The sequence below is a fragment of the Megachile rotundata genome, chromosome 10, assembly GCF_050947335.1.
Source record: "Megachile rotundata isolate GNS110a chromosome 10, iyMegRotu1, whole genome shotgun sequence".
Lineage (NCBI taxonomy): Eukaryota > Metazoa > Arthropoda > Insecta > Hymenoptera > Megachilidae > Megachile > Megachile rotundata.
In genome coordinates this window covers 5,882,444-5,909,391 of record NC_134992.1, presented here as the reverse complement: position 1 = coordinate 5,909,391, position 26,948 = coordinate 5,882,444, and the positions used below count along the sequence as shown (strand labels likewise).

General features: G+C 31.3%; 1 protein-coding gene across 9 annotated transcripts in view; it reads right to left on the bottom strand.

The window, feature by feature from the left end:
• KrT95D (phosphofurin acidic cluster sorting protein KrT95D) overlaps positions 1–26,948 on the bottom strand; it is a 109,908-nt gene that overhangs the window by 40,012 nt on the left and 42,948 nt on the right. For 3 of the 9 annotated variants that reach the window (XM_012298248.2, XM_076536519.1, XM_012298253.2), the window contains exons 2-6: positions 6,566–6,869; positions 5,666–5,953; positions 4,541–4,579; positions 1,797–1,932; positions 1,532–1,720 (exon numbers count right to left, since the gene is read on the bottom strand). In XM_012298248.2, the coding sequence (XP_012153638.1) occupies positions 1,532–1,720; positions 1,797–1,932; positions 4,541–4,579; positions 5,666–5,953; positions 6,566–6,869 (956 nt within the window). The remainder of the gene's footprint in view (positions 1–1,531; positions 1,721–1,796; positions 1,933–4,540; positions 4,580–5,665; positions 5,954–6,565; positions 6,870–26,948) is intronic. The other 6 variants (XM_012298249.2, XM_012298250.2, XM_076536520.1 and 3 more) reach the window with 6 other exon arrangements.

Sequence of the window (26,948 nt, the reverse complement as noted above, 5' to 3'; positions counted from 1 at the left end):
ATGCATTTTGCATTTTACTCTTTTATATAATCTTAAACATACAAGATAATTGTTAATTAATTTTGAAAATTCTACAACTCAAATATCTTATACAAGTAACTGAATAAATAAATAAATATGATAAACTATAATTCATACATCTTTCCATAATTTCTGATCCTCACAAATTGTAGATCAATAAAATTAGCTTATCAAAAAAATGCATTTTTATAGCAAAAGTTCAATAGATTTTTTTCTAAATTAACAGAAAGTAATGATTTCGAATTAAGGAACACTAAATAATAAGCTTACTTTTGAAATAATTTGAAATAAGATATCGAATAATTCAATAAGAAATTAAAATTGAATATAATGTTAATACAATTCCTATGGATGTTTACTTCTAATGACTTTTTCATTTCTTTAATGTTAAAAAAATTTCTTGCGTGTTAAGGGGTTAAAATTTAAACCCCGAGATTGAGTCCACGATACACATAACAATCTGCATTTATTTTATATGTACATACTACAAAATTTTTTTGCACATTATATTAATTCTTTTTAACATTTTAACTCAATGGCATTCCACCACTAAAGGCAATTTTGGACAAATTTCAATTTTATTATTTATGAAATTCGTAACGATATGAATGTGAAATTTGAGTATTTACGAAATTTAAAATGTCGTAAATTTAGAAGTGTGAAAATCTGAAAAAATAGGAAATTGAAATATTGAAAATTAAATTTAGAAATTTAGAAACAAAAATTTGAAAATTTGGTAATTTAATAATTTGGTAATTTGGTCATTTGGTAATTTGGAAACTAAAATATTTAGAAATTTAGAAATTTACAAATTCAGAAATTCAGAAATTCAGAAATTCAGAAATTCAGAAATTCAGAAATTCAGAAATTCAGAAATTCAGAAATTCAGAAATTCAGAAATTCAGAAATTCAGAAATTCAGAAGTATAGAAGTTTGCTAATTCAGAAATTTATAAACCTAGAAACATAGAAATTACTAACTCAAAAATTTAGAAATTGCAAAGATAAGATAAAAGTTCCCAAAACAAAAAATTCAGCAGTTCAGTAATCCACAAGGTAGACAACTTAAAAGTTTCATTTCTTCATTCAAAAATTCGCAACATAATAGTGTCCATTTGTCCAAGTCATTTTCACGTCCGTTCATCGAGCCCTCACGTACAGTTAACCCATTCCTACTCTTTCAAGAATATCTTTCCACACGACTCGAAAAATGGTCTTTTTCAGCATATTCTTCAAAAGGGCAAAATCCCGTGGGACTCAACCTCGGTGGTCAAAGGATAAAACATATTCGTTGAACGATACGACGTACCAAGACTGGTACAAGAAGTCTCCTTACCGTGTACTTAACGACAAAGATGCAATATTTCGATTTTACCGCACGTTATTACACATTGTTCACTCAACGTTACACGTACAACCTTACTGTACGAAGCATCATAGATACTCTATCGGCAATCGAGTGGTACAAATTTCTACGATACTCAGACGTTTACACGAAAGCGACGACTTACCGGAATTAGGAGGCGCGAGAAGCGATCTACTAGAGCTGAAGAAAGGTCGTAAGGATGGTTTAGGTGTGCTACTGACGGACATGGTGTCCAATTCTGGACCACTATCGGACAAATCTTCGAGTTCGTCGAACAATTCCTCGATCTCCATGTCTCCGCCTTTAACAAATCCAGCGTACTGTGTTAACGACTCTATAAAATCAACAAAAGCGTCCGTGAAAGATTCGAACACAGCATTTTTTTTCGCTCGCTACGACGAACGATTTACCTGAGAGCTTCTGCCCGATTTCTTCCTGATCTTGATCCAGATCCTCGGACACTCTGAAGCGTCGTTTCAAAAGGGCTATAAATTTTTGCTTCAGATTTCTTTGCTGTAACAAGTAAAGACTTCGTTGCTTTTTGCACTGTAAAGAAAGATTACAAGTTAAATTGTTGGTGGAGTGTGCGAGGCGTGGAAAGGTTCGGAAGATTTTTTAGTGATAGTTTTAGATTTGGTATTAGTGAACTGTTTTATTCAAATATTTTTTATTTTTAATTTTTTCAAGGTTCTCGTTAAATTTTGAAGTAAAGGAGTTTATTATGAGAAGTGTACTAATATTTAGTTTGATTCATATTTTCTTTTCTATTATTATTTTTTTATAAAATTTTATTAGGTAATTTTGGGAAAATTTTGATAGTTTTTTCTTCAACTTGCAGGTTTGTTACCTGTAAGCTTTAAATAAATTTTAAATAAATTGAAGTATTTGTAAAGTTTGTTAGGTCTTTGTATAAATTTGTGTAAGACAGGGACGCCATTACGTCGTTTTTGTAGAGTTTAGGTAACTAATATGATTGAGAGAGTAAGAGAATTTAAGGTTTTTGAAAATTGGGAATTTAAAATTTTTGAAACATGGGAATTTAAGTATTCAAAAATTGTTAAATCGAAACATTGATTGATTGATTTTATATGGGCCTCGACTATGATCATTGGCCCTTAAATCTGAACATTTGAACACTCAAATATTTAAAAATTTGAAATTTGGAAATTCAAAATTAGAGTTCAAGAGAATCGGAAAATTTGTACATCTGAAACTGAAATATCAGTTTCAGAGAATTTGCAAATCTAGGAATTTAAAAATTTGAAAACTTGAAAACCTAAAAATTAAGAAATTGGAAAATTGCAACATCTGAAAATTTAGAAATTTGTGCTTGTGAGAATTTGCGAGTTTTAAAATTTTTCAGAAGTCGAATGATTAGAAAAACTATGTACGGATATTTTCGCTATATTTCCACTTAGAATCACCACATTTCCTTTTGCATCAGACAGAACGAGATACCCCATGCAGATAATCGATTCAGATAATCGGATCAAGCCCACCCCCGTCTTTTATTTCACGTACAATTCGTAGACATCCGTTTCGATCAGTGCGGTTGCCATCGACATCGCGATCAGTGCCGGATTAAGATCTCCAGGGACCCTTAGGACTTAACAGTTCGATAGTTATATATTCTATGAATTTTAAATCTTGCAATTTTATGTAGTATTTTATATATGTCTTATTGTTAAATATTATTGATAGAATTATAATTGGGAATACAAATGTACGCTCTGAAATTATCAATTTTTAAATTGCAATTTGTAGTTGGTAGAAGAGTTAGGAGTAAATGAGGTTGGCTGAGGGAAATATAGTAATGAAGAGAAAACTGATCGTTCACTCGATGATTTTTAGGGATTTTTAGGGATGGGTCTATTTGGGATTGGAAAATTTGGAATTGGGAAGTTCGAAATTGGGAAATTGGAAAATGGGAAAATTGGCAAATTGGGAAATTGGGAAATTCGAAAATTGGAAATTTTGGAAACTGGGAAATTGAGAAATTTGGAAATTTTACTATATAATATTATTTAAATATTTAGTAACTGGAAAATTGCAAAGTCTAAAAATCTAGGAATTTGAGAAATTGAAAATCCCAAAGTTTAATGACTTGAAAATGAGAAAATTTTAGAATATAGAATTTCAGTGATCTACAAATTTCGAGATTTGAAGAATTAGAAGTTCTGAAACACAAGATTTGGAAATTTGTGAATTTAGAAGATTAGAAAATGTCAGTATTACAACACTTGAGAATGTAAAAATTAAAAAACTTAAAAATTTGATAGTTTATAAACTTAGGAATTTCATAATTTAAGGATTTGTAAATTTATAAATTTGGAAATACAAAAAATGTTAGAATTTAAACATTTGCAAGGTTATGTATCGACACCTGATATAAATAACAATGTAACTTCTCTTACGATGTTTCACAATCATAATATAAACATATTTTTTTTTTAATTTAATCTAGAAACTATGCATCTATTTACAATTAAGCTTGTTTTAAATGACAGAAACTATGAAATTTGATTAGTCGTCAAGTTTTTTATTAATAAGATTGTATGATAAAATACTATTATATTCAAATTTAGAAAAAATTATTTTTCATGGTGAATTTTTTGATAAATTAATTTACCAATTTTATCCTTATAAGCACCTTATTTATGTAAATAATAGAAGTAAAATAATTATATATGAAGTTACAATTCATCGAAATTAATTTATAAAGAAACTGACAACAACATCATAAATAAAGTTACAATGTTATCACTACTATTAAACCGTTATTGAATACATATTGTAAAGTTATTGCACTTCAGTTAATAATAATAGAGTTATTTAATGCAATATTGTTAATTAATTTTTTATTATTACGTGTCTTAATAAAAACCAACTGTTATTACTTTTACGTGCTTTAATAAAATACTAATTTTATATTATTCTTACGTGCCTCAACAGAGTAAATGGTTAATGATAGGGAAATTCGAGTGCTTTTAGTTAACTTTTACTAGCAATCATGTAAACTCTAAAATGGCGTTTGTTATAATTAGCTAATAAAATTACAAACACTTCAAACTATATATTTTAAAGAAATGTTATGTTATTATCTACAAATTTATTAATCTAGAATAAAACTGATTTCCTACGTAGGTTACTTAACTATATGAAACCGGTCTAGTCCTCTGGGAAATTTTGATACCTTAAATGAAAAAACAAAACAGAGATTATAATTTTAACAGTAATTTTAAGTGACTAATTTAATAAATAATTTGTTGAAGCTAAAAGTTCATGTAATATTCATTTAATTCTGCTTTATATGAAATTTTTAAAATTTATACAATTTTGTAGAAATCTCAATAAATGCTCATTTTAATATTTATTCTCACAATTATATGTATTGAAACGATATAATAATTATCATTATAATTGTTTGGCCTTGTGTTTTTATCAAAGACACCTAAATATATCATTGTAACTATTAGAATGATAATTATAATAACTATATAATAACTATTTAAAGATCTTTGCATGATCTTTAAATTTCAGCACATTGTAACTCAAGTATAAATTACTTTCCAACAGATTTACGAAAAGGAGACATTTATTATTTTATAATAAAAATTATAAAAGTAATTATAATAATGAATTTTGTCAAAAACAACAATAAGAACAAATTTTTATTCAAGTCCCTTTTACTTTTTGGAGACGAATAGCAGTCAAAATAATACAATAAAAAAAATAAAATATAAAAGTTCTCCTATAAACGTAGTGTAAACTAACCGACTATTACAGTTACAATGAACGTTGTCTTTTACAATGTTACAATGTCGTTTATATCAGGTGTCGATACCTTACCCTAATGAGTGTTCCAAAAAAATAAAATTTCTAATCGATCTTAATGGTCAAATCCAGGCTCCAAATCTTCCAAATATAATTTGTACTCTGGCAGAAATTAATAAACTCCGACAATCTTTATTTATCTTACATTATTTTTAAGAGACAAAGATATTTTCTTTCCAAAAATGTGAAGAGGTAAAAATCTTAGAGTATTCAGTGACCAGATTTGACCCTTAAAGTTCAAAAACAGTGATGGTTTCACCCGGATACCCTGAGCAAATCTGTTAATCCAGCACTGCTCACTCGCAAACTAAATAAAAGCGTAAAACGAGTCAAGAACTCGTTCGCGTAGGTCGATCGAGGACACAGAAGAGCATTTTCCATGATCGGGTATCTCGATGCAATTCGAAGAGGATTTAACAAAGCAGAACTAATATGTTTCACGCACCCTGGCATTGGCTGGAATCTTCGCTCGGCTCTTCCGCCTGTGCATCTCGAGAGTTGGCTCACTGTCGCTGCCCTCCGCCTCGCCCTCTGAGCTGAATTCCTCCTCCTCGTCGCTATACTCCGGGCAAAGCCTTTCGTTCGGTTCATTCATCAGTCTTTTGTCCTGGTCGACTGGCTGAGAGGTCAATGCGACCACGCTCACACGAGCTAATACGACCGAATGACCACCGTACTTTTCAGCCTTGTCCGACACCAGTTCCAGTTCCAGGTCCATTTGCTTCTGTAGTACCTAGAACCACAAGTATCGGTTACTGTTACAGATAACGACATCAGTTTATTTTGAAAGGGGGTAAGTCAAGTTTTTGACAAAATAATGGACAATCAGAATTACGCCATCATTTGTTCTCTTTGAAATCGTGCAATTGTACTGCACGAGTACTACTTTAAAAATATTCTACATTCTCAAATGTTACAGTTTCAGAATCTTTTCCCAATACCTCAAATGCTAATTTACAAATTTACTGACCTTAATAATTTTTCCAATAACCTAACCTAACTTTAAACTGTCCACAATTCTTTCAATTTTCTCACAAGTACTACTCTTTAGCCTCCACTTGCTTATCATCAAAAAGTAGCCTAATAAAACTGCACTAAAGCCAAATAAAATTGTCCATAACAAAACTGAACTCCATCTCAAAAATTTGATTTGCTATCTATCCTAACTTAGGTTAAGTTAATTTATCCTAAGTCATGCAGGCCACAAAAAAAAATTAAGATGTCCAAATTTGTGGAACATGAACTTCCTTAAGTTTCATTGCGAATGAAAATGATAATAAATGTGGTGTTCTATGTGGTCCTCAAAACAAAACAAATAATTCATTAGGGTAATCGATCAACGTACTTGTGCCATGTTGATGACGCCTTCAGCGAGGGTCTTGTATCCGAGCATCGTGCGATTTTTATATCGTTTCCTCCTCTGCAACAGTATAAGAAGTTTGTTTCCGTCTCTCTTGAGGAAATGGGGATATTGAAGGGCAAATTGAAGCTCCAGTTCCGTGTCCAACATGCCACCGATTGGTATGGCCATCTCGTTCGAGCGGAGGGTCCTCTTCGAGCTTTGCATCTTCACCGCGATGCTGATGGAAGTTAAATCGGAACCTAATGGCCGAAGTGTGACCAGTCGGGTCAGAGTTAGGGAGCACAGCCTGAAACATTAAAAGAAAAAGTCGCATTTAAATTTACCCCTTATTTAGAATTATTAAATAATTGTTCACAGTTGATCATTATTAAAATTGAATAAAAAGGAAACATTACAAATTAGAATTATGATAACCATTGATCCTAAGGAGTATTTGTCAAAAGCAATTTCTATGCTGTTTTCCTGTTCCATCTTAAAAAATTTCTTATCACTTTAAGTGGCTGCATTCGTCAAAACTAAGTAGCAATTTTGTTTTAAAAAAATCTGATCATATTTAGCTAATTTGACTAGCCACCTTAACATATTTAATAAAATTATTCATAATTAAATAAATGGAAATGTTCCTCGTAAAATGAGTGATCCCAAATATAAATTGTGCAAATGCAGGTGACATGGCGACGGGTTAAATATATCGGAAGAGACCCGTACCTTTGAAATAGCAGAGACATATGATAACTTCCACATGAACTAATTATGTAAAACTATAAATCACAAGAGATAACGTCGCTTACAGCATCACTACAATTAAAGAAAAAACAGGAACTTTTATAATTTATGAACTATGTGCTCCATCTCATGTGGTCACACATGCTCCGCTGTGCAAGGGTAGATTTTCATTTGTTTCTCCTGTGTTTCATCTGGACTATCAATCAAAAGTTCAAAGGTGCATGAAATTTGTATCGAAAACAGAATCGTTGAAACGAAGGTCCATCGTAATAGCGGGGTTTGCTAACATTTTTGAAACAATCGAGGACGCCCCGCTTCTGAAACGAGGCTAAATTGAAGCTTAAAGCAAAAACGCTGGCACAATGGTATCGATCAGGTTATACGTAGGTAGACAGTGATAATAATCATGTCCGTTTAAAGACGTCACGACGATGCCGTGCCGTATGAAATATGGATTCATCCTACATATGACGTGCAATCCTTCTGCTATCTTCGTCATCGGAAACACGTTAGTCGTTACCCTTTGACTCGAGTGAACACGCACCAGCACGAAAGGCCAGTTTTTAATTGCTCTACTGCCAGAGAGGATAAGGCCAAAATAGAAGAGTAAACGATTCTCATTTCGTTCAAACTTGAAGCGAACAAAGAAGTACCAGCGAACTGACCTATTTTGCGGTCGGCGGTAAAGAGAAATTAAATATGGATGTTTCTTTTATAGGAAAATAATAGAACGAGTACTGATCGTCTGCATACTTTGCTGAGCAGAGTATCGAACATTTTCTTATTATGATCCACTTTCGGAGGATAGTATAATCTTTTGGTATATTGCCATCGATTTGAACACGTATGAAATATGAAATGTTCGTCTTATGTAGCGAGAGGTATTTCTTCTTTATGGGCCGAGAGATACAGAAACTGTTGTAGTTAATAATCTTCGTATTTTCAAATTTCCAAATTTCAAATTTCCAAATTTCCAAATTTCCAAATTTCCAAAATTCCAAAATTCCAAATTTTTCAAAATGCAAATTGCAAAAATCCAAAATTCCAGAATTCCAAATTTCCAAATTTCCAAATTTCCAAATTTCCAATTTCCAAAATTCCCAATTTATTTTAAAAATGTTCAAATTTCAAATTTATTTTTGATTTAATTAATAAAACTTACTAATTTGCACCTTCCCAATAAAAATATTTCAATAAATTTCGATAACTCATTTCAATAAAAACAAATTTAATTAAGTAAATGGTTAATAATGTAGTTGACGACAGTGAAAGTGGCAATATAACGAGAGTATAAATTACTACATCTTCCAACATGTCTTTAAGTTTTACTTTTGCTATTACAATTTGAATAGTACTTTATTATTCTTGCATATCGATCTTCCGTACACCCAGCTTGATAAAACCCAAACGTCATAAATTTCAGATAAAATTTAAAGGAAGATCTCTATCGACAGAATGAAACGTGTAACATGCTGCGAGAGAAAAATGATTTCTATAGAAAAAACAAATTGAAAATGCCAAAGACAGAGATAGTAATCTATGGGAAATGCCTTCAGAAAGTAAATCGATGAACATGAAATATATTATGCAATTTGAAAGTTTGATGTCTCGTCAAAAAATAAATTTAAGTGCAAAGCAGGAAAATAAACCTTTTGTACAGGAAATTTTATATCGAAATTTATTTAAAAATCACTTCACCAATTTCATCCAATTTTTTGTTCCTAGATTAAACTACATACTTAATATTATCGTTTATTAATCATTATTATTATTTAATTATTATCAACTACATATTAAATATTTTAATTATTATCACTAATGTTATTCAATTATAATTAGAATATTTTCGTGTTCAAAATAAACTAATTTCTAAATATACAATGCTTTGCAATTTACTCGAATAAAAAAGGTATAAGTAATCACTTGCGTAATTAACTCTCAAGTAATATTAAAACATTCTAAATTATAAAAATGATATGTTTATAAACAAAAATAGTAAATACACTATTTAACTAGTGCATAGTTCATGTTTCTATGCAACGAATGACATCTGTTCTTCGACCTAAAAAAGAAAAGCATTATCTATGGAGATAAAATAATCATGAGTATGCGGTTAACGACAGAAGGAAATACACCTCTATAAAACGTATATTTAGAACGGAAAAATGGCATCGTTCAGTCAGTCGTAATCTTTACAACTACAAAGTACTGACATGCAATCGATATTCCATTCCTTGGGTTACACTTTTCTACCTCTTTGACGTTTTTTCGCGCATTATGCAAATAGATAATCTTTCTCGTTTCTTTCGTTTCTGTACACACTTCGGAGTGAACAGTAATTGCCACGATAGACTTTTTTTAGGGAAAATGGCGACGTGAGAGGCGCCGCTAATCGATTTTTGGATGTTACGTTTGAAAATTTTTAAATTAATATATTTTTAATTTTGGAAATTTGGGATTTGAAAAATTTGGGAATTTAGGGATTTGGAAATTCGGGAACTTAGGGATTTGGAAATATGGGAATTTACGGATTTGGAAATTCGGGAATTTGAGGATTTGGAGGTTTGGGGATTTGGAAATTTGGGAATTTAGGGATTTGGAAATATGAGAATTTTGAGATTTGAAAATTTGTGGAATTTAGGGATTTAGAAATTCGGGAATTTAGAGATTTGGAAATTTAGGAATTTAGGAATTTAGGAATTTGAGAACTTGAGAATTTGGGAATTTTCAAATTCTGAAATTATAAAATAAATAAACTTTTCAGTGTGGAAATTCTCGAATTCTCAAGTTATCAAATTGATAAATTTTTGTATTTGAAAATTTTCAAATTCTCAAATTATCAAATTATCACATCATCACATTATCAAATTTTCAAATTCTCAATTTTTCAAATTAATAAGCTTTAAACTAAAAAATTTGCAAATTCCCAAAGTCTCAAATTTTCCAAATTTGAAATTAAAAAATACAGAAATTTTTAAATTTAGAAATTTGCAAATATAAAACTTGAGAAGTTTGGAAATTCATTAATTTGTTGATCTTCAGAATTCAAAAATGTGAAAAATCGCGGGCTCGAAAGATAGTAAGTAAAGGTAGAATTTAAATATCGAAGCGAAGAACAAGCATCTTTCTCCAACCCCATATAAAGCCCTCGGATCTCGTAAGGAATTTCCCGCGCATCACTTTATTTACATCTCCCTGAGGGATTTCGCATGAATCAAAAATACTACCTCCGCCTCTACTCTCAGAGGGCACAAAAATAGCGTGAAAATGTAATCATACATGTCGAAGGTGTTTTAAAAAGTGTTCCACTATTACATTGCATCTTCAAACGGAACTGACAGTGCGAGCGACGAAAACCATAGGAAACAGGAAGGCAATTTTCTCGATCCCCATCGTCGCACGCATTGGAGAAGGGTAGTTATTTATATTTATGGGAAGTTTCTCTGGTTCGGGGGCGAAAGCTAAATATAATACCGCGGGGTTACAACTACAGGTGGTGTTTCGGTTTCGTAGTAAATCTTCGCTTAACGGGAACATCGTTCCTCGGCTTACACGACTATGTGCTCGAGTGCGATACATTCTTCTTATATTGCCGCGAGTACGACTGCAATGCGACAGAAAACAACTATAATAATATAACGTGTGGTGATTCAACATGTGACTATTTCGCGAGGTTATTCAACGCGTGGTGATTCAACGCATAGCAATATAACGCGTAATGATTCCACGCATAGCAATATAACTGATGATAATATGCTTAATGGTATATGGCGATTTATTGCGGTGCGATTCAACGCATAGCGATATAACGCATCGTAATTCAGTAGGTACATGGTGATCTAATCCGCAACTGTATAACGCGAGATGATTCCGCACATAGTGATATAGTTTGTAATAATCTGGTCGTAGAATGTGTGGAGATACAGTATACGGCAATATAACGCGAGATAATATAGTGTGTGACGATATTACGTGGAGCTATTTAACGCGTAGCAATTTAATGCGTGACGGTATAACAGAAAACAATATAACACGGAACTATAATGAGTGATAATATTACGGTTGGCAATATAAAACGAGACAATACAATAAATCGCAATAGTATAATACGTGATAACATAACGGGTGGCAATATAACACGAACCAGTATAAGCGATAATGCTATGCGTGATAATGCAACGAATGGAAATATAACACGAGGCAATATAATGCATAACATTATGAGTGATAATATAATGGGCGGTAATATAACACGAGACAATATAATGCATATCATTAGAATGCGTCATAATATAATGGATGGCAATATAACACGGGACAGTATAACTTGCGACACTATAATGCTTGATAATATTACGGTTGGCAATGTAACACGAGGCAATATAAATCACAGCACTAGAATGCGTGATAATATAACGGGTGGCAATATAGCACGCGACAATATACTTGCAACACTATAATACGTGATAATATGACAGGTGGCGATATAACACGATACAATATAACTCGCAACACTATAATATGTGATAATATAACGAGTGGCAATATAACACGAGACAATAAACTCGTAACACTATAATACGTGATAATATTACAGGTGGCGATATAACACGAAACAATATACCTTGCACTTGTAAAATGCGTGATAATATAACAAGTGGCGATATAACACGAGACAATATAACTCACAACACTTTAAAGTGTTATAATATAACGTGTGGCAATATAATAGGGGGAAACATAACGCGTTACACCACAATGCGTTATAATATAATGGTCGGCAATATAACACGTGGCAATACAATACGTAGTAATCCTATCACTAGGAATACATTACGCAGCAACGTAATGTGAGATATAACGCATGGCTATATAACATGTGACAGAAATTTACAAATATAACAAGAGACTGTACTAGTATAACAACATATAACAAATGGTAATATAACAAGAGACTGTGTAGAAATCACCCTGAGCTAAATAATATTTAAACACTCTCCTCATATGGATATGTAGTTTCCTTACCTATTATTTACAATTTTAAGTAATTTTCCGACTTATCAGTAAAGAATGAGTCAACACTGAACAGTATACAATTTATTTTCCTAACAACATAAAAAAATAGATTGCACTTTTGAAAACAGAGATAAAAAATAATCACAACTTTTAAATAACGTATTATGCGATACATGAATAAAGGATGAGTAGCAATTAATACGAAAATGCATAAAAAACTAACATGCATGTGTTAAATCCTCCTATACCAGTCATTTCTTTTGTACGAGGGGGCATAAAAGTGGTTCCACGAATCATGACGTATCAGCAGGAGCGCATTGAATTCACCCTCTTTTGTCACACGATGTCATTCATTATGCAATACACTTTTTTACCCCTGCTAGTAATTTTGTATTATTAGCGAAAATCGATCGCTCTTCGCTGTCGTCCTTTCGACGTAAAAGAGATAAACGTACATGGGATAATTCTAACTGTGTATGTCGAAAATTTATTTGAAAGTTTTGCAAATGAATAAGTACGGGTAAAAATGTTGTATAAAGCCTCTGCAAAGAAATATCATTTAAAAATTTTCCAGTTTTCATATTTATTGAATTTCTTAAATAATTGTCAAGTTTCCAATTTTTCGAAATTCTCATATTTCCTATTTTCTAATTCTCGTATTTCCAATTTCCCACATTTTCCAATTCTCGTATTTCCAATTTCCCATATTTCCCAATTCTCAAATCTCCAATTTCTCACATTTTCCAATTCTCACATTTCCAATTTCCCACATTTATCAATTCTCGAATTTCCAATTTCCCATATTTCCCAATTCTCATATTTCCAATTTCCCACATTTGCCCAATTCCCATATTTTTAATCTTCCACATTTCTCAATTCTCATATTTGCAATTTCTCAAATGTCCAATTGTCCACATTATCAATTTCTTATTTTCCACATTTCCCAACTTTTATATTTACAATTTTTGAAATTTCCCAGTTCTCATATTCTCAATTTCCCCAATTTTCAAATTCCAAAACACTCTATACCTCGAACCCAAAACCAAATTCCTAAAATTCAACATTACCAAATCCCCGAATTACTAAATTTCAAAGCTGCAAGGTATAAAAGCTTGAAATTTCCATCTTCTGGATACTTCGTCGCGTCCACGGTGCATATCGTTGGGAACTATTCAAAAGCCCCATTGTGATGAAAATCTCGCAGACCTAATCGCTAAGTAGATACCTAACGTGATTCTTAAATCTCATCTCCGCAAATCCAATTTTCCACAGATGCAATATTCTTACCTAGACTGCTCGTTCTATTGAAATCGCTTCAATACCATTACTGCAAAAAGCATCACTTTTTAAGCAAAGGATCGTATCAGTATTATTATGAAACCCCCGTTCCACTGCCACGCGTATACAAATTCACAGGCCATGCGAGATACATTTTTCCATAGAATCAACCCCAATAAAATTATTTGAAAACCCTAGGGAAAATTGTTACGGCTTCAACCTCTTAGCTGTACTTTAACGCACTCTTGATACACTCTTGACTCACTCTTGATTCACTCTTAACTCACTCTTGACGCACTCGCGACGCATTCGTGACGCACTCTTGAGACATTATTGATGCACTCTTGACTCACTCGTGACGCACTTTTGATGCACTCGTGACGCATTTGTGACGCACTCGTAACGCACTCGCAGTTCGAATCTGACCTTACTAAAATTTTGAATACTCAATTTGAAATTCAAGTCCACCTATAATTTGTATAATCAAGGATCTCTGAATATAAAATACATTCTAATTTCCTTTGTTTTAATATTATAGCTATTAGTTTGAGTGACGCATGTGACAAATAAATTGTGCGGCAAGGGATTAACATTTGCATCCTAAACCTCCTAACGATGATAAGTAGGATCGTGAAGTAGTGGAGCAGAAGGCGAAGGGAACCCCCCAGCAAGCAAAGCGAGTAAAATAGAATAAAATCCTCGTTTGCGTGGAGCGAAATGGAAATCGAAAGTGAAATCGGTTTGTTCCGGTGGAGTTTAAATACCCTGAAACTTCCTTGTCGCCGATCCCCGTTTCGGTCATGAATTCGCTTAACATGGTTCCTTACGAGCTGCATTATACGTATACATATACGTTTGCACCGGTGCATAAGCTTGCACGCGAATCCTGTCGGAAATGTCGTTCGCGGTCAACGCTTTAAATGTCGCGATCCGGAAAGCGTGACAGTAACCAAACGCTATACTAGCTGTTTTAAGCTTACTGCTGTAAATGGATGTAATTACAGTTCAGCAACACGGCCTCTTTGTTTCTTTCGAAATATTTTCACCAGGAAGAAAGCAACTAGCGTGTCTAGACGAATTAATTGTATAACCTAATTTCTTTTTTTCGTAGCTAATTGCAAGACACATTTATTATAATGCGGAATTAAATAATATTCTTTGAGGATTAACTGTTGATTTTGACAATTAACGGTGTTGAATATTTTATTGGAAGGAATAGTTTGCAACTGGGGCTGTATTTAAATTAAATGTAGGCAATAAAAAAGAAATAACAGAATGTGGCAATAAAGCAATTGAATGCAGCGTCAGCTAGTGATCCTCAAGGGAAGTGATAGGAAAATGTCCGCCATATTGATTGATCGAATGTGAACTCAGGTGGCGGTAAAATTCAAATATGTCTTCCTGTGCGGACGAATTTTTTTATAAAATAAAGAAACAGATATTCTTGTTGATTTGAACTGAAATATTAATTTTTAATACATCAAATGTTAATCAAAAATTAAATGTTAATTAATATTGACATTTAATATATCACAGAATTAATTTTAATCTTTTTCTTAAGTTTAACTGTAATATTTGTTTGTAGAAATTTGTAGAAGTTTGCACAAATTTTCTGTAACAAACAACGTAAATATTTGAATTGATTTAATATGAAAAATAAAAGTTTATCATTGAATTAATTTTAATCTTAATTTATTCGCTTCTTTTTTCATTTTAATTGTAATATTTGCATATAGACGAATTATTTTAATACAACAAAATAAATATTTTTATCGATTTAATATGAAATATTAAAATTTGTTCTATAATACTGATAATTGTTTTATAAAAAGAACCACCTTATGAAAACGTAAGAATAAAAATAAAAATAATGAAACCACTACTTACATTCCAAAAACTTGAATATATCACATTTCTAAGCTACAGTCTCAAGAGTTAATAGAACTCATAAATTCTATAATTCCGAATTCTCCGCCGTTCTTCTGCCAAGTATTTAAATCCTCAAACAGGGATTATGGTCGAAAAAATGGGTTAATCTAATTGAACGTGCTACTTCAGAAACATCCATACGCAAGTTGTTCATGCGAACACGAAGCATAAACAAACAACGCCAGAAAGCATGTGAAAAGACGAAGCATATCGAACAACGCAATACACTAAGGTGTCAGATGAACAAAGCATTGCGCAATATTAACGCTTCAGTACGTGCATGCTTTGTGTAACAAGAACAAACCAAACGGGAACGCGTATCGGAAAAGTGTATCGCGTTTTTCTGCAAAGAGTCATAAGTGAACTACGTAAATTCGTTACACACGACTCTGTTTTTCCCTTTTTCTTTTTTGTTTCTCTTTTGACGGGTTCCGATAAAACATAGAGTAAAAATTGAACAAAAAGTAGAACTTGGATCTGCGATGCACGGATCAGGTGTTCATTGAAGAACTCACTTGTGTGTGTGTAGCATGTAGTGATGGGTTTAAGATTTTGAATTTTTACACTTTTTAATTTAGAAATTTTTATGTAAGGTATTTATTCAATTTTTTAGTTTTATGAATAGAGAAATTCACAGAGGTGGTAATTAGGAAATTTGGAAATATAGAAATTTTAAATTATACTGTATTAGCAAACTTTTAAACTTATACATTTTATAGATTACTTGATGTTTTAAAATTGATTATTTGGATATTGATGAATTTGGTAATATGGTAATTCAGTAGCTTGGAAATATAAAAATTGTAACTTCTGAAATTTCTAAATTTTTCAATTTTACTTTCTTTCAAATAGATAAATTTATGAGGTTGAATTGAACAGTTGAAGCTACAAAAATATAAAAATTTCAAATTTTCAAGTTTGAAGATTTACAAATTTACAAATTAACAAATCTTCAAATTTCCAAACTTCCATATCTTCAAATTGACAATTCTGAAAATTGAAACCGCTTCAATTTTAAAAATATAAAAATTTCAAATTGTGCAGTTCTCGAATTTTATTCAATTTGAGAAATAAACCACCCTTTCGTGTCCCTGAGTGTTCATCACTTGCACCCTCGAGAACGCAGTTACAATTGATAACAACAAAACCCACAAAAATAACACAATCGATACCAAAAAAAACCAATAAAACCTCCCAAAAAAAATACTAAAAAATATTGAAACCTCTTAACTCAGAAAATACAATAAAATTACGAATTCAAAATTTTCATTGCAAATGAATGCACTGCACATACGAATACGTGGTAATTACTACCAATTGCCGTTCGAATAAATCTTTAGTTGTGAACAAAACGAACCGAAGAATTAATCTAGCACATGAAAAGCTTTGAAGCAAAGCAATCGATTATTCAAACGAAACGAAATAATGAGATGCTATACCATTCCGTCGAGTTGACGATAAGTTTAATTACGATGCGTGCAGTATAATGTCACTCGAAAGATGCTTATGCAACAGAATGAAGCTAGCGAAAAAGAAATCTGATTAACTCGTGAAATGCGTGACATTAAAGGAGGATAAAATAGAAAACGCAATTCTGTACCGGAAGTTGAGCGCAATCTTGAAGCTTGTAACAGAGATTTTCGATAACGACATGACGCTAAGTAGGTTAATCAAGGACGCTTTGAATAAGTGTTATTACAACGTTTTTTACAACGTGTCGATCGCACGCAAACTATTGTTACACGGATAGTTACAGGGTAATTTGTATCGCTGCGATTTCGAACTTAATTAAATAATCACGGCTGATTTATGTTCGACCATAAATCTTTTAACGCGATAAAATCCGATCGATAAGCTTTATTTATTATTTCTTACTTTTTTATGATTGTTTATTACGAGGATCTAAGTGAAGAGCAAATGATTTTTTTATTTTGAATTTGTTTTATATTTTTGAGCTTTGAGTTTAACCTAATCTAACTTCGTGTGTAATTTTATTATTCTTTTATTTTTATTGAAATTTTAAATGTGATTTGGCTATTCAAGCACTGATAGAAAAATTTAAGCGACACGACTGCATATGAGGTTAGGTTAGATTAGATGTTGCCATACAAGAAGTTTAACCTAACCTAACTTCATATGTAATTTTATTATTCTTTGTTTATTCTAATTTGGATTTTTAATATGATGTGACTATTCAAGCACCAACAGAAAAATTTAAACCACAGGACTGCGTCTTAGGTTAGGTTATACTAGACGTTGCCATACAAGAAGTTTAACCTAACCTAACTTCATATGTAATTTTATTATTCTTTGTTTATTCTAATTTGGATTGTAAATATAATCTGACTATTGAAGCACTAACAGAGAAATTGAAATCGCACAATTGTGTGTTAGGTTAGGTTAAACTAGATTTTGCCCTAAAAAAAGCTTAACCTAACCTAACTTGACATGTAATTTTATTATTCTTTTATTCTTGTTTGAATTTTGCATATGATCTGACTATTCAAGCACTAATAGAAAAATTTAAATTATACATCTATGAGTTAGGTTAGGTTAGATTAGATTTTGCTTTACAGAAAGATTAGAATACATCAAGTAGGTTAGAATAGGTCATCAGGTTATGTTAAGTTAGGTTACCTTTTACACATGAAATAAATACAAATATCATATCAATTAAATTGTTACAATATTTAAGATGATAGATTTTACTATGTTATTAAATTAGGTTAGGTAAGATTACCTTAAATCAGGTGATTAAGTTAGGTTTCTTTATTCGCCTAAGTTACCAAGTTGGGTTACTTTATTAGATTAGGTTAATTCATTGAGTTAAGTCAGAGCGTATCGCATAGGTTTGATTAGGTCACTTTATTAAATTGGATTAGGTTACATTATTAGGTTCAGTTAGATTATATTAACTGATTAGGTTACCTGATTGAGTTGTCTTATTACGCTGATCATATTTGATTATTATCTTTGGACTGGTTAATCCGGTTAATTATGTTCGTTGAATAAATTATGGCAGAGTTTATCATTCAGAGCAATTACTTGTTTTTTAGTTCTGAAATATGACCTAATCAAATGTTCAACTGGAGCAAACAAATTTGCATGATAGAACTACATTTTCATCTGGTCATTCATTTATTCAATTTAACAATATTTTAACAGTATTGTTAACAATATTGCGATATTTTTGGTAATTATTGATCAAATTTTTATATCATCAACGTTCAACGATTAGATTTTTATGTTATTGATACTTATTGATAGTATAATGTTACTGATACTTATCAATAATTTAATGTTAATGATACTTATCAATTATGTTATTGATACTTAATGATAGTACAATAATATTGATACTTATCAATTATATTATTGAATTGATGCTTATCAATGAATCTTATCAATAATATATTGATGTTATTGATACCTATTGGTAGTATTCTGATATTATTGATACTCAATAATATGATTGATGCCACTGATACTTATCAAGAATATTTCGATGTTACTGGTATTCATCGATAACATATCGAAATTATCGATAGTTATTGATAACATTTGTATAAGATTAATATTTATCAATAACATTTCGGTATTATCACTATTTATCAATAACATTTGAACAAGATTGGTCCTCATCGATAACACTACAACATTCCAAATATTTATCAACATATCGATTATTGGTAATTATCGATAGCAACTCCGTGTCGACATACATCGAATTATCGATAACAGCAACCGTAACAACGTCAAAACAAAGATTACGCCTGATATTAGATCCACTATTGTAACCACCGTGTTAAACATTGTTTATTAAGCCGTGTTTCATAGAAATCGTTTCTCGCGTGGCTGCCGTAATCAAAACATAACCATGAACGCGAACAGCAGAGACCGCGTTAATTGCACGTTTCGTAACAATGAAATCAACGAGCAAGTCAGTGAACAATGAAAACAAGCGTTCGTGAACGGATTCATAATGAATCCTGGGATTGATCAAGAAGATACAAGGCTGTCGGGAACATCGACGCACGATGCGACGCGGGTCTAAAACTTAAGAAACTACAAGTTGAATTAGTGGGTTGCGCAACCTTAATACTAACGTTCGGTTTATTTCTGCCGATAGATGCGAACGACGCAACGGCGCCGACTTTGTCGTCGCACGAGTGCCTTTTAGGCAATATTTTGGCGCGGATATGCCAACAGGAAAAATGCCAATGCACGAACGCCCTTGACAAACATCGATATATCCCTAGGAAAAAAATTCCGAGACCAGGTTTCTACGAAAACATAAATAGTTTCTTGACACTGACGATAACTGCACCTTCGCGGAAAAATCGTAACTTTTTGTTTAACGATTACTAACTTGCTCATAACGTCGCACAATTTTTTACTTTATTTGTTTTCTTCGTAGGAAGAGGGCATCTGGGAGACATTTCCTCCCAATTTGCCCTCGCACAATTCTACTCATTTTTTCGTGCCTCAGTGTGGTGTACAATGGATAGTATAATAAACTGTTCTAGGAAAAATGAAAGAATGAGGAGATTCCATCGCTTATTGGTTTTTGGTGGTCAATTTTAAAATTTGTAAATGTTCAAACTGAAGTGATAATTTCATAATTTTTGAAAATTTCTAGATATGAATATTTTGCAATTTGGCCAATTTGTGGCACTTGAAATGTTTGAGACATTTGAGACGCTTGATACATTTCTGGCGTTTGAGACATTTGAGGCGTGTGATATGCTTGATACATTTCTGGCGTTCAATGCATTTGATGCATTTGTGGCATTTGATGAATTTGAGGCATTTAATGAATTTGAGGCACTTGGCGCATTTGAATCATTTGGTGTATTTGTGGCATTTGTGATGCTTTATGCATTTGATGCAATTGATTTATGTGGTGCATTTGTGGCATTTGAGATACTTCATGCATTTGTGGCGTTTGATGCATTTGAAGTGTTTGATGGATTTGTGGCGTTATATACACTTGGAGTGTTTGATGCATTTGTAGACTTTGATACATTTATGGCGTTCGATGCATTCGAGGAATTTGATGAATTTGTGGTATTTGAGGCATTTAAGAAATTTGGAGAATTTGAGGAATTTGTGGCATTTGAGGCATTTGAAGTATTTAAGATGCTTGATGGATTTATAGCATTTCGTGTATTTCAAGCGTTGCGTTGGATGGATTTGTGGCGTTTTATGCATTTGAGGCGCTTGATGCATTTCAGGCGGTTCAAACATTTGAGGTGTTTGAATTGCTGGAATTATTTGAATTATTTGAATTATTTGAATTATTTGAATTATTTGAATTATTTGAATTATTTGAATTATTTGAATTATTTGAATTATTTGAATTATTTGAATTATTTGAATTATTTGAATTATTTGAATTATTTGAATTATTTGAATTATTTGAATTATTTGAATTATTTGAATTATTTGAATTGTTTGAATTATTTGAATTATTTGAATTATTTGATTTGAATTATTAGACTTATTTGAGTTCTATGAGTTATTCGAGTTTTATGAGTTATTTGAGTTAATTGAGTTCTTTGAGTTTTATGAGTTCTTTGAGTTTTATGAGTTATTTGAGTTAATTGAGTTATTTGAGTTAATTGAGTTATTTGAGTTCTATGAGTTCTATGAGTTCTATGAGTTCTATGAGTTATTTGAGTTATTTGAGTTATTTGAGTTATTTGAGTTATTTGAGTTATTTGAGTTATTTGAGTTATTTGAATTATTTGAATTATTTGAATTATTTGAATTATTTGAATTATTTGAATTATTTGAATTATTTGAATTATTTGAATTATTTGAATTATTTGAATTATTTGAATTATTTGAATTATTTGAATTATTTGAATTATTTGATTTGAATTATTAGACTTATTTGAGTTCTATGAGTTATTCGAGTTTTATGAGTTATTTGAGTTAATTGAGTTCTTTGAGTTTTATGAGTTCTTTGAGTTTTATGAGTTATTTGAGTTAATTGAGTTATTTGAGTTCTATGAGTTCTATGAGTTCTATGAGTTATTTGAGTTATTTGAGTTATTTGAGTTATTTGAGTTATTTGAGTTATTTGAGTTATTTGAGTTATTTGAGTTCTATGAGTTATTTGAGTTATTTGAGTTATTTGAGTTATTTGAGTTATTTGAGTTATTTGAGTTATTTGAGTTATTTGAGTTATTTGAGTTATTTGAGTTATTTGAGTTATTTGAGATTGTCGAAATATTTGATATATTTGAGATATTTGTAAAAGGTTTGAAATTTAGAAATGGTCGAAAATGTAGAATTTTAGAAATATAGTAGTTAAGAAATGTAGAAATGTAGAAATTTTGCAAATTTACAAATTAAATGTTTAGATAGGACTTATAGAAGTTTGAAAATTGGTGAATTTCCTAATTCGAAAAACTAATACTTGGAAATATGTGAATTTAGAAATTTAAGAATTCAAAAATTTAATGTTCTCAAAATTTACAAAATCAAAAAATCTGAAGACTAAAAAATTCAGTAGTTTGGGAAATTCAGAAATTTAAGTATTTAAAAACCTCCCAAATTTACAAATTTAAAAATTTGAAAAATTTATGTTCTCTAGTAGATACTATACTCTCTCAATACTAATTATTACCACACTAATGTTAACTTCAATACCAAATTCACAAATGCAATACTCCATTTCAAAATTACCATAATAAATCATTAAACAACCCATTCTTATACACTTCAATTCTTATACATTCCAATTATACTCCTATTGTTAAGAGGATAAATGTAATTATTACCTTTGCGTATAGAAGGGATCTACATTATCTTTGTTTAAACGACACCTATAATGTATACATACATTATAGATATTATGTATTGTTTTGTTTCTTGTTATGTTCAGTTCTTGAAATAAAGTCGAGTAGTACGAACACGTGGGTAATAAGAGTTCTTGATTATAAAAATAAAACCTCCAAAAATCAATTAATAACACCTATAAAAGAAGTTTGTTCCTTAAATCTGAGACACCCAGTACATACCAGTTTCTTTCGTTCACCGTACACAGTACAAAATAGAAGAGCACAGACACTGATCAGAAATCTTGTATCGACAGAGTTGATACATGTGTACGTAATCATCTCATCATAATCAACGGGTTTAAGTAGTCACAGAATCCATGTAAACATTTGTCAACCGCTGCCAGTAGCATTGTATTCTGTAAGTTGTGTTCAGTGCACCATTATCTACTCGTGTTTGTATTTGATCGTGACTGTAGCCGATGTATCTGACAACAACCACGCAACACACGTCCCGTGGTAATTTACTCTGAAATCCCCTAATTATATTGAAGATTTACATAATACGTCCTGACCACCTAAATGGCACGTAATAACACGGTTCACGGTTGGGTTTACTGTCATCGATTATACGAATACTTAGAACGCTCATAATACTGGTGTTTATGGGACTTTGAACACGCTGTTACTGCTGCGACGATAAAGCATGCAAGTATTATCATTTCTTCAGTACGCAAATTTGATTAACCGTTAAAATGCGGAGAAAGGATTCTCAGACAATTTTTGAGAGGATTTTTCGATTTTGGGAGTTCGGGCTTTTGGAAGGTTGAGTTAGAATTTTGATGCTTTGAGATTTAGAATTTTGGGAGTTTGGGAATTTGGGTTTTTGGAAGGTTGAGTTAGAATTTTGATGCTTTGAGATTTAGAATTTTAGGAGTTTGGGAATTTGGGTTTTTGGAAGGTTGAGAGGTCGAATTTTCATACTTTGGGATTTGCAATTTTGGTACTTTCAGATTTAAAATTTTGGGACTTTGGAATTTTGGAAGGTTGAGTTGGAATTTTGATGCTTTGAGATTTAGAATTTTGGGAGTTTGGGAATTTGGGTTTTCGGAAGGTTGAGAGGTCGAATTTTCATACTTCGGGATTTGCAATTTTGGTACTTTGAGATTTGGAATTTTCATACTTCGGGATTTGCAATTTTGGTACTTTGAGATTTGGAATTTTGGTACTTTGGGATTTGCAATTTTGGTAATTTGAGATTTGTAATTTTGGTACTTTGATATTTTAAATATTCGTATTTTGAGATTTGTAATTTTGGTACTTCGATATTTTAAATATTCGTATTTTGAGATTTGAAATTTTGGTACTTTGGGATTTGCAATTTTGGTACTTTGAGATTTGGAATTTTGATACTTTGATATTTTAAATTTTCGTATTTTGAGATTTGGAATTTTGGTACTTTGAGATTTGCAATTTTGGTACTTTGAGATTTAAAATTTTTGAATTTTGGGATTTGCAATTTTGGTACTTTGAGATCTTAAATTTTGGGATTTTGGGATTTGCAATTTTGGTAGTTTGAGATTTGGAATCTTGGTACTTTGACTCTTGCAATTTTGGCACTTTACGATTTGGAATTTTTATACTTTGGAATTTGCAATTTTGGTACTTTGACATTTAGAATTTTGATACCGTGGGTTTGCAATTTCGAAACATTGAAAATTGAAATTTAGAGACTTCAAATCTATACAATCATTTGAATGATTGTGCTTCTAAATTTTTCGACCTTAAAAGTCAAGAATTTTTGCATTTTTGAACATTGCATTTTTGAAACCATAAAATTTTAGATTTTTACAATTTCCTTATTTTCAGACTATCGGATATTGGAATTTTTGAATGTCTAATTTTAGCACTTAAGAAAAAAAACACTTACAGTTTAGAACTACAATGCTTTTATCATTTTTCAATTTATCAGTTTAAAACTTGATACAACTATGAAACAAGAACAAAAAAAAATACATGAATTTTTTCAACACAAAAATCAATTTCTCTCTGAATTGTACATACATCGACTGCATACAGAACCATCAATATTGCAAAAAACGACACTGCCCACGTATATCGCAAAACAAATTTCGAAAACCCTGTGACCCTGATTGAAAACCATAAAACTTTTCGGGAACGGTAAAACCTTGCAATAGCCTCAATTAATTAGTCGTCCGATAGAAACGACGTGATCGTTCATTTCGTGTCGAAGCCAGTCGACTTTGAAATTAAACGACGAGAATTCGCGAAGAAAAATGAATAGGGGTAGATGGATTCTCGTTTTAATCGAAACATCTGACGCGCCGTTATACCACTTGCCGTGTTGATATGACATGTTAAAAATGGGTTTACAAATGATTTTTGTTTAATAATTTTACGGTACGTATATTTCATTATCTATTCAAGGGTAGAGAGATATGTGTGGACATATCTTAAAGTTGAATTTTGCAATTTTTAAAAGTTTGAAACTAAAGTTTTGCAGTTTTTAAATTTGATATCGAAAGCTTGTAACTCTGAAACTTTGCAACTTTGTAATATTATAATTGTGTAACTTTTCAACTTTGTAGCGCCGTAATTTTGTAGTTTTACAACTTTGTACTTCTGATTTATCAATTTTTTAACTTTGCAACTTTGTGCCTTTACAACCTTGTAATTTTGTAACTTTCTAGTTTTGTAATTTTACAACTTCGTAATTTTATAATTGTGAAAATTCTGAATTTGGATAAATGAAGGAATCTAATTAGAACATACAAATGAACTTTTCTCTCTAGTAATTTTATGTTTTTGGAACACTGTAAGTTTGTATTTTTGCTACTGTGCAACTTTGTACCTTTGTTACTGTGCAACTTTGTGATTTTATAATTTTTGCAACTATGCAACTTTGTAATTACATAACTTTGCCATTTTGAAACTTTGCAACTTTGCAATTTAGTAAATTTGAAATGTCTGAATTTGAAAGAATGAAAAAGTCCAAGTGTTACATACAAATTACGGCTTGTAATTCAAATAAACATAATATACATCAAGTTGATATAAACATATATTATTAATAAACTTAAATTTAAAATTATAGCAACGCACAATGATTTTTTAGTAGTGTCCGACTGAAAGCATACATCAATCACTGGGAATTGTTGCGATAGATACCCGTACGATTTATGATAGTATGATTAGCGTGGAGAACGTAGAGAAATTTATGGTGTCGTAAATTTACCACAGAAACATTCATTTTAAAACTTTCTATTATGTTATAGCGCTCTAAAAGGCCACTGAGCACTTCCTGAACTCAACACAAAAGGCTACTCAATATTATATTACTCTTGGTTCCGAATGTACATTTCTGTTTATCATAATTCATTAGTCAGAAAAAATAATTACACAGAACTCCTAAAAATGAATATTAGCACAGTTTATTGTTTTCAAAACTGACGTGTAAAACGATATTTTTTAAAATTGTCCCACTTTCAGTGTGCCATAGTTGCGAAGCTAAACTAGCAAAATGTGTTATAAATTTCAGACGTCCTATGCAGAATATTTGTGTTGGATAACAGAAGATGAATTGCTGTACGGTTGTTTTTAGTTAAACCATAATTTTTTATTTTAAGTTAAAATTTACCGAGTCGTAGAATTTTTGTATTTTTTCAATGTTTCAAAGATCAATTGTTCACTGCACTAACAATTTTATCGAATAACTTGCTCCAATATTTATGTACATACAATATAATATAAAATTGCAATGTAAAATTTTTCACAGACTTCAAATTTTCCTCATAATTAAGAAGCTTGCGTGCTTTTGAATGTATACGTTTGAAAATTGATTAGCAGTTCTATTTTAGTGGAGCACTGTAGCTCTCTTCTGATTTCAAAGTAGTAATAGCGTGGTATCGATTCTAGCGATTTTCCACGCGATCAGAGAGTCTACAAACTAGAATTAGAATCTTCGTATCCACGATAACGGAGAAAACTATTATGTCAGTGAGAGAGGGTTTTCAGATTTTTCTTATACACAGCTCGCTGCGATAAGCTTATCGTTGAACCTGAAGCTTCAGGTTTTTATGTATAGACCGTCGATCAACGAAACTCGTGATAAAAAAGATACGACACGAACGTCGTTAACGAATATCCTTGTGTATTCCGACGTTATCAGTTGGTTTGTTCCCTTTTTCTCCGCTGTTCTTACGTATTATATTCTAACCCTGGATCAAGGGAAACAAATTACTTCGTGACTTTGTCCGCCCCCTTTTCTAATCTGAGTTGAAACTTGTTGAACCTGACTATCTTCTTATTTTAGACTGATGAATCCTTTCTTTGGATTTAATGAATTTCAGACAATGACTTTCAAAGCTGTTGTTCGTGTTGCGAATATAAAATGTTGCGAATTTTATAATCTGCAAACAAAATTTCGAAATTTGGTAATATGTTATTTTTGGAAATTTTGTGTGATAGAAATTCTATTGTGAAAAGAATTTTAACAGAAAGAAATTAAGATAACAAAGTAGGTCAATATCATAATAAATAATATTTTATAACTCATCTAAATCATCTGACTTACATGAGACTTTTAAAATAGTATAATAGTATAATATAAT